Source organism: Haplochromis burtoni, unplaced genomic scaffold (genome assembly GCF_018398535.1).
Source record: "Haplochromis burtoni strain Fernald_Lab_line unplaced genomic scaffold, NCSU_Asbu1 Contig_10, whole genome shotgun sequence".
NCBI classification, from domain to species: Eukaryota; Metazoa; Chordata; class Actinopteri; order Cichliformes; family Cichlidae; genus Haplochromis; species Haplochromis burtoni.
The window spans coordinates 4,311,180-4,318,536 of NW_024582371.1; the positions used below are offsets into that span (position 1 = coordinate 4,311,180).

Consider the following 7,357-nt stretch of genomic DNA (forward strand, 5'->3'; position numbering starts at 1 on the left):
TAACATGTTTTGGCAATGGTAGACCATTTAGCTGCACGGGAGCCCTTCAGAAAAAAATGAATACGATTTGGTGATGAGCAGCACTCTCTAGTGGCCACTGTTTGAATAAGTCACTGTTTAAAGTAATGCATGATTTCAGTAAAAGGCAGTAATGTATTTTTGAGGTGCCTTTTAAACTAAATCATTTTGGATTTATTCTTCCAAATTCTTAGAAAAGTTCATCTTAGTATGTGTCATAATAAACTGTGTGCACAGAGGCAGAGGGTAGTTTGCCTAAGTAAACCAATGTTTCCCTGATAACAGGCTATATTAGAGCACAGCTCCATCTCTCAGCATGTGTCCTTATGTTTTGGGTGTTTTGATCAGAGCTGAAGAAATCTCATCATTTTGACCTAAACGTCACTCAATGTTACATGAAAGCAGCGGCGGCGGCTTTACCGTCATCGCTGTCGTCACATGCACCTTCACAACAAACAGCTGCTTTGTTCATGCTATAATATTCCAGGGATGAATATATTTGCATTGCTATCAGTGTTTAGAATCAGTTTTGCCGTGCCTCTTCTGATGCAAAGACTATTCAGTTAAGCAAAGCAGAGCGGGTCATCACTCTGGTCTGTGTGTCAGAGGCAATCCAGGTAAGAGCATTACATATTATATGTATAACTTTAAAAATATATTTAATGCTTTGTCTAAAAGTTTTAAAGTATTTCATTGCTATGAAACTTGTTCTTCCTATTTTTCTATATGCTCTTTTTTTTTTTTTAGATATTAATGACATTAATTTCTCAGACTGTTCTTAACGGTTGTGAATCCAGTCTGTTCTAGTAGAGAATGCTTATCATTTATCTCATGCTTGGTTATCTCCTCTCTGGTAAGCACTCACCTACATTTATGTATATATGTCTATATTTTCTTGTTCTCTGTTTGTATATGTGCCAGTTTAGCTCTAAATAATTCGCTCTATATTCTGATATCGTAGCTGGTACTGACTGCCTGTGTTACTGTTGAGTTTTTGAAATGTACCATCACAGGGTAAACTATGGCAGATGGGGGAAAAGGAAAATTGTACATCTGGAAATGTCATGTCGCAGCTAATGTGCCTGAACATTGCCTGCCAATAAAATGCAAAATGAGATGCATTGGAAAAATGTTCCTGACGTTATTTTTTTTCATCTGTTTTTCTCATAGATACTTATGCGAAATGTGAAAACAGCACTTTGTGTAATGGTTAGTCCTCACTTTGTTTTTATTTGTTTTGTTTGTTTGTTTTTTATAAATCCTGTGAACTTGAATAGACTGCAACTGGTAGAGAGGTGTGATAACAGCCTAAGGTTGTGTCTGACACTAAAATGAAATATAAATTAAATATTGATAAGCTTTTTTTTTTCTTTGATAATTGTGTATCTCTAAAATTAAATCTTTAAGAGTAAAGAAAGTCGACCAGATTACGTTTAAATTTCATTTTTTTAATAATGCTGAATGTGACAGTGTTCATTCTTCTTCATTTTTTTTCTCTTTAGGAGCAACATTTAAACAATGCACTGAATGTAACATTTGAGAATACCTTTGTCTGAAGCAATGGATTACAACAGAGCACACTCTAATTACCTAACATTATTTATTGTTGCTTTCCTCGCTTTTCATGTTTACTCTGCCCATCAGATGAAGTGTTCATCAGCAGCGAGCCATCCAGCCCAAATGAGGGTGACGACGTCACTCTCACATGCAATGAAAAATGTGGAAATTCAACTGTGACATTTGAGTGGAAGAAAAATAATGCGGTCGAACAAAAAGAAAATAATAAGACCTTTCTTATCCAAAGTGCCCTTTCAATTTCTGACACATACATCTGCTCAGTAAACTGCTCCCATTACTGTTGTGATTCTAAACCATACAAACTGTCTGTAAAAAGTAAGTCCATCCATCTGTATACTTCTGTTATATGTTATGATTTTAGAAATGTGTATAATGGCATGCTATCAACAGCCCTTGATACCATGTGTCTTCACTTCCTGTGTATTTGTCTATGTGTGTGTCATTGTCCAGACAACACTGTGATCATCTTGGTGGTCTGTGGTGTTGCAGCTTTGGCCCTTGTTTTGATTATGGGACTGATTATGAAGTGTAAACTGAAAAGAGACAGTGGTAAGAGCTCATTTTAAGATGTCTGTGGTATTAGACAACAATAAGAAAGAAAGAAAGAAAGAAAGAAAGAAAGAAAGAAAGAAAGAAAGAAAGAAAGAAAGAAAGAAAGAAAGAAAGAAGTTTTTCTAGTTTTAACTAACTTAACTATCATGACATGACTATCAATAAAATACAAGACATTTTGATGCTTATTATGAATGTCTGGGTGAAAACAGGCTGTTTTTGCCGCATTACAAGTAATTGTGCGAGGCTAAGCTAACAGGCTGGTGCCTTCAGTTACAACTTTGAACAATATTGTTGATGATCTTGAATCTATCTACACATCAGAACTCAGAATGACACATCTGACTGATTTGAATGCTCTCTCTCTGCAGATAAACACAGGGAGAGGGTGAGACAGAGACAGGCTGGACAGGCTGCTGGTGGGCCATATCCTGTCACACCCAGAGAGTCCTAAAAATAAAACATTCTATCATATTTTAATATAATAAATTCTGATCTTATGCAACATAATATATATTTATCTTTTTGATATTTCAGACTTTTGAATGCTCACAAATTGAATAAATACTCTTTAATCTCTGTTTTTGAGTGCATGTGTGCGTGTTTAATCAGTTAAAGTCACACTTTTCCACAATGTAGTGTTGCATTTCTGTTAGTTTGCTCAGTTTTTAAAAAAAAGAACCTAGAAATGTTTTAATCCACACACAGGATTGGCATCCTCGCACTAATCCTGCTGAATGCTCCACTCACAGTGGCGCACACTGCTCAGCTTTACAGTGGCTTGCATGTAATGGATATATGGGAGTGTAATGCTGTCTACTCCTATCCATGAGAGGGATGAATGTGGGATTTGAAGATTGACTTATGAACATAGTAATAGCGTTAGGTGCCTCGATTCAATGTCAGGATGCAATGATTTGAAGTTTAAGTGTTAAGCTCGGTCTTCATGCTGCCAGAGTGCCTGGCATTAGCAGTGTTTTGGGGGGGTTCCCCTCCCGGCCATATGGCAAAAACTTATTTATCCGCATGTATGAGTGGGTCAGGAAGGACTGTTTATTCAGTTTCCTTCTATAACAGGTGGCTAAGGGATAATCCAGGTAAAGCCACTGCAAAGTGGAGACGGAGGGATGGACAGAGGAAGGGGGAGGAGGGGGATGGGGTTGCCTTTGCATGGATGCCTAGGGCTAATTCTGGCCTCTTAATCCCAGTCCCATACGCCCTGCCTCTCTTCCTTCTTGTAACTCTACAGTTACATTGAGGAGCAGTTCATGTCCAGGTAGACATTACTATCACATAAACGCATCACGTAACCCACCCAGGTTTTCTGAGAAGGAAGGGAAAAAGACAGAGGCTGCTGGTCCCTTTCCTGGATAGCTGGGTGACTGGATAGCTAACACACCTGTGTGTGAGCTTCACTGGAGAATGGAGCTGTAGCCCTCCAGCCACGCCACAGGAAACACACCAACATGGGAGAAGCTCAAAAGGTAGGTGACCTGATTTGGAGCAGCAAGACTTACAAACGCAAATGCTAACCTTATGAGTCTGCATAAAAAGAGGTTTTACAAGTAGCTGTGACCTGAACAGTGGGCTATGAGACATAAAGTATTTTGCGGTTGTGTTGTGTGTCTTTGCAGCTCACAGACACGATGGATTATCTGAACTCCTTGTGTTAATACAGAACAGTAACTAAAATTTTACTCCTGAATCTCTTGGAATGGAATGGAATCTCTTTATTGTACAGTTAACCAGAAATGCAAATGAAATGTTGAAAACTATGGTGCCTGTAGTCAACAATATGGCAGCCTTGCTGCACTGTCTGCAGTTGTGCAACCCTGCAGACTAATCACATTAATGTACAGCTATATGAATGGAGCTATTTTTTACACCAGTGCTTCTCTAAATAAAGCAACACAGTGATCCTCACAGGGTGTCTGTGGTAGCAATACAGTCTTTTCAAAAACTCAGGAACAAAAACAAGTAGGCCTCTGTGAGGGGAACTTTGACCTCAAATCAGAAAGAGGTCAGTGGGATTTTGTTTTGAGAGGCTAAAGCTATTTTTGTCTATTCATGTAATTTTGTTTTTTGGATAGTAATAGTGTGATTAGTGTTGTTGTTTTTTATGAGAGAAACAATGCACCCAAGAAAAAAGGATGCATTGTACATAAGTATTTTCTGTTTGCCTCCAAAGGTTAGGGCTGGGACAAAATAATGTGACGGCTGCCATTTGGTTCCTGTTTTTCAGAAGGATTATGTAAAGACTACAGAGCTGAATTTTCACAAACTTCGTAAAAATAAAGAAGAAAAAGGAGAATAAGGAATAAGCCATTAGACTTTAGTCTGGATTACTTTCTTTTAAATTACAAAGCAGTTCATTGGCCCAGGCTAAAGATGCACTCTCAGATTGTGTTTAGTTCTCAATAACCTGACTGTATTAATTACTCACATTTACATACAAAGTTGGCTGGCTTTATGCTTTCATTTAATTATTATTCAGTTCTGAAGGAGTCGATGCTTGACAGTTTCTTTGCCTTATTGCTCTGCCTGCCCCTCCTGCCCCCATGCCTCTCCACAGGGCTTACTCTCTGTCATAGAGAAACTGAAGGGATCCACAGAGCAGGAGGTCAGGATAGTGCTTCTAGGATTGGACAACGCTGGCAAGACCACCCTGCTGAAAAGCCTCGCCTCTGAGGATGTGAACACTATCACGCCAACGCAGGTGAGAGGAAGTTATGTGTTCAAAAAGCAGTGTGCATCCGCTCTATAACATTAGAACACATGCTGATCATTGTGTTTTCATCTCCTTGTTTAAATCAATTCAATTTTAACATAAACAGTCAATGTTCATTATTATATGTATATCAAGTGAAAAAAGGTCCATCTGTGAGCAGTTTTCCATCAATACTTTGTTAATAAGCAGTTTACCATTAAAGCTCTTCTGAATACTAAATATAATGTAATAAATGTAATAAAATGTAATTAAAAATACAAAACATTGGAAGATGGTTTGTATTTTCATGATACTGTAGCCAAGCATCATAACAGGTGAGAGGATCGTGTCTAACCTTGCAATATCTGCTAAATCAGAGCACATTTGAAGTAATGAGACTCAGATGACCCTTGTTTTCCTGACCCACACAGTAAAATGCAATCATTGGCCTCACACCACACATGCTTTAACCAGATTTGTCAGATCACGCTGTTACACTGTTAAATAACCCTTCATCGCGAGATAAACTGTAGCCCGACATGACCTTGTTGATTTGCATGCTCTCCACACATTTTCTGAGAACATCCTGGTTGTCGTTATGACTGCTTCTCTCTCTCCTTTTCTCTTTTTTTCTCTCATCTCCCTCTGATGTATTTATCTAAGCTCTAATGTCGTTATCTAATGACCTTGTATTACTCTACCGAGACAAGCCAACACTGAGTTGATGTACTGCCAGGTCCAGTCCTGGGCAAGTGTGAAAGCTCATCAGACACCAGGGAGGGAGGACGCAGTCCAGTATGGCAATAGTCGACACAAAGCTAAATCAGACGTGACACATGAACACATACACTTACCTTGATCCTTCGAGTCTTATCCTCAGATTTGCTCCTCGGATGGCCCTCGGGATAAAGTTGTTATACAACTTTGCCAACTGAAACAGAGGTGTTGTGTTATGAAGAGCAACCATATCCTTATAAACAACTGAGTGTAACCACTGATCAAGTACAGTGACACTTCATGAATTACCTTATCAGGTGGAAACAGCTTTTAAATTGAAGGCAGGGCAGTGACTCTAGGTGCTGTGTTTTTTCTTAAGGGCTTCAACATAAAGAGTGTTGCCTCCCATGGGATGAAACTTAACGTTTGGGACATCGGAGGACAAAGAAAGATCAGGCCCTTCTGGAAAAAGTATCTGGAAAACACAGACTTGTTGGTGAGTAGGTCACTTTAAGCCATTTTAAATCAATAACACAGTAAAGTAGAGAAGTTTTATGTTATTTTAATATCTTTTTAACCCTCAGGACACTATCCCACATATAAGCAGAGATTAAACACTTCTTTAAAGATGTTTTGGACATGATGTGACCACATTCTTCTCTAGTATTTTTTAACAATAATTTGCAGATAATAAAATGTAAACTTTCAGAAAATGTGGATGTGCTAACACTGTAACATGTCTCTTCTTTTAGATTTATGTTATTGACAGTGCGGACAAGAAGCGTTTTGAAGAGACGGGGCTGGTGAGTGTCTAAACCCTTTTACTAACAGCCTTATTACTAACGGTAATGCTATTGTGCACAAAATAGAATCAAAAGTTGCACCCATGTGTGTATGTGCAGGAGCTGTCCGAGCTGACTGACGAGGATAATTTGAAAGGCGTTCCGCTGCTCATCTTTGCCAATAAGCAGGATCTGGCCACAGCATCACCGGCCAGCGAGATCGCCGAGGGGCTCAACCTGCACACGTACCGGGACCGCGAGTGGCAGATTCAGGCCTGCTCTGCTGTTTCTGGCGAGGGAGTTCAGGTCAGACCTGACTTTGATTTATTGATTTCTCCCTCAGATGGAATCTAATTGGCAACAAATGCTTTGCATGTCCCTCCTTTATTCACTGGGCCCACAATCAATTGAAACAGAGACCCTGTTTCTTTCAGTGAAGTCTTTAACGTGATTAATTTGATGGTTTTGTGTTGTTTTCCATGCTTGGATCGTTTGGATCATTTTCTTTTGTCTTCATTTCTCCATTAGGATGGGATGGACTGGATTTGTAACAACATTGTGAATAAGAAGAAGTGAATCATCATCCCAAGCAAAACCGATCGGAGTGAAACAGTGCAGAGATCACATAAGGGAATTTTAAAAAATATATATGTTTCATGTAATATCTCCAGACTTCACTTATAACAGATTCAGCTCCCCTTACAGATTTAAAAAACAAGTTTGTTTTTACAATTTCTGACATTTTTATGCAAAATTAGCCAATATAAAGACACATTTTAGCCCCAGTAAGTCAATTAGGCATACATTGGTCATTCTTCCGTCCTTAAAAAATATATTTTTGTTCCCTCTTTTATCCTCGTCTCTTCAAACTGTGTGCTTTCTTGGGGGAAGGAAAAGCTGAGTGTGTAGTTATGTAGTGGTCTGTCAGTTACACAAACACCAGCTCAGTGTGAGTGTAATGTATGTGTCATGAGATTTTTAACAAATAAAACAATTAGTCATT

At 38.7% G+C, this 7,357-nt stretch overlaps 2 protein-coding genes across 2 annotated transcripts; both read left to right on the forward strand.

Moving 5' to 3' along the window:
- The first annotated feature begins 552 nt into the window (after positions 1-552).
- LOC102299029 lies at positions 553-3,276 on the forward strand. The gene is made up of 6 exons (XM_014333276.2): positions 553-635; positions 766-871; positions 1,189-1,227; positions 1,663-1,911; positions 2,047-2,145; positions 2,520-3,276. Exons 2-6 carry the CDS (start codon positions 832-834, stop codon positions 2,600-2,602), a joined length of 510 nt encoding a protein of 169 aa, XP_014188762.1. The 5' UTR covers positions 553-635; positions 766-831; the 3' UTR covers positions 2,603-3,276.
- Positions 3,277-3,351: 75 nt separating this feature from the next.
- Positions 3,352-7,357, forward strand: arl3l1 (ADP ribosylation factor like GTPase 3, like 1). Its single transcript, XM_005921146.2, has 6 exons — positions 3,352-3,632; positions 4,721-4,864; positions 5,952-6,068; positions 6,325-6,375; positions 6,475-6,660; positions 6,883-7,357. The coding sequence occupies exons 1-6, from the start codon at positions 3,615-3,617 to the stop codon at positions 6,928-6,930; spliced, it is 564 nt and encodes a 187-aa protein (XP_005921208.1). The 5' UTR covers positions 3,352-3,614; the 3' UTR covers positions 6,931-7,357.

Bases quoted from the DNA above. Each gene is read 5' to 3' on its own strand.
- LOC102299029 (XM_014333276.2), top strand. From the start codon at position 832: ATGCTTATCATTTATCTCATGCTTGGTTATCTCCTCTCTG. The intron at 1,912-2,046 runs GTAAGTCCATCC...GTCATTGTCCAG, and splicing joins ATACAAACTGTCTGTAAAAA to ACAACACTGTGATCATCTTG. The intron at 2,146-2,519 runs GTAAGAGCTCAT...CTCTCTCTGCAG, and splicing joins TAAACTGAAAAGAGACAGTG to ATAAACACAGGGAGAGGGTG.
- arl3l1 (XM_005921146.2), top strand. The intron at 6,069-6,324 runs GTGAGTAGGTCA...CTCTTCTTTTAG, and splicing joins TGGAAAACACAGACTTGTTG to ATTTATGTTATTGACAGTGC. The intron at 6,661-6,882 runs GTCAGACCTGAC...TTTCTCCATTAG, and splicing joins TTTCTGGCGAGGGAGTTCAG to GATGGGATGGACTGGATTTG.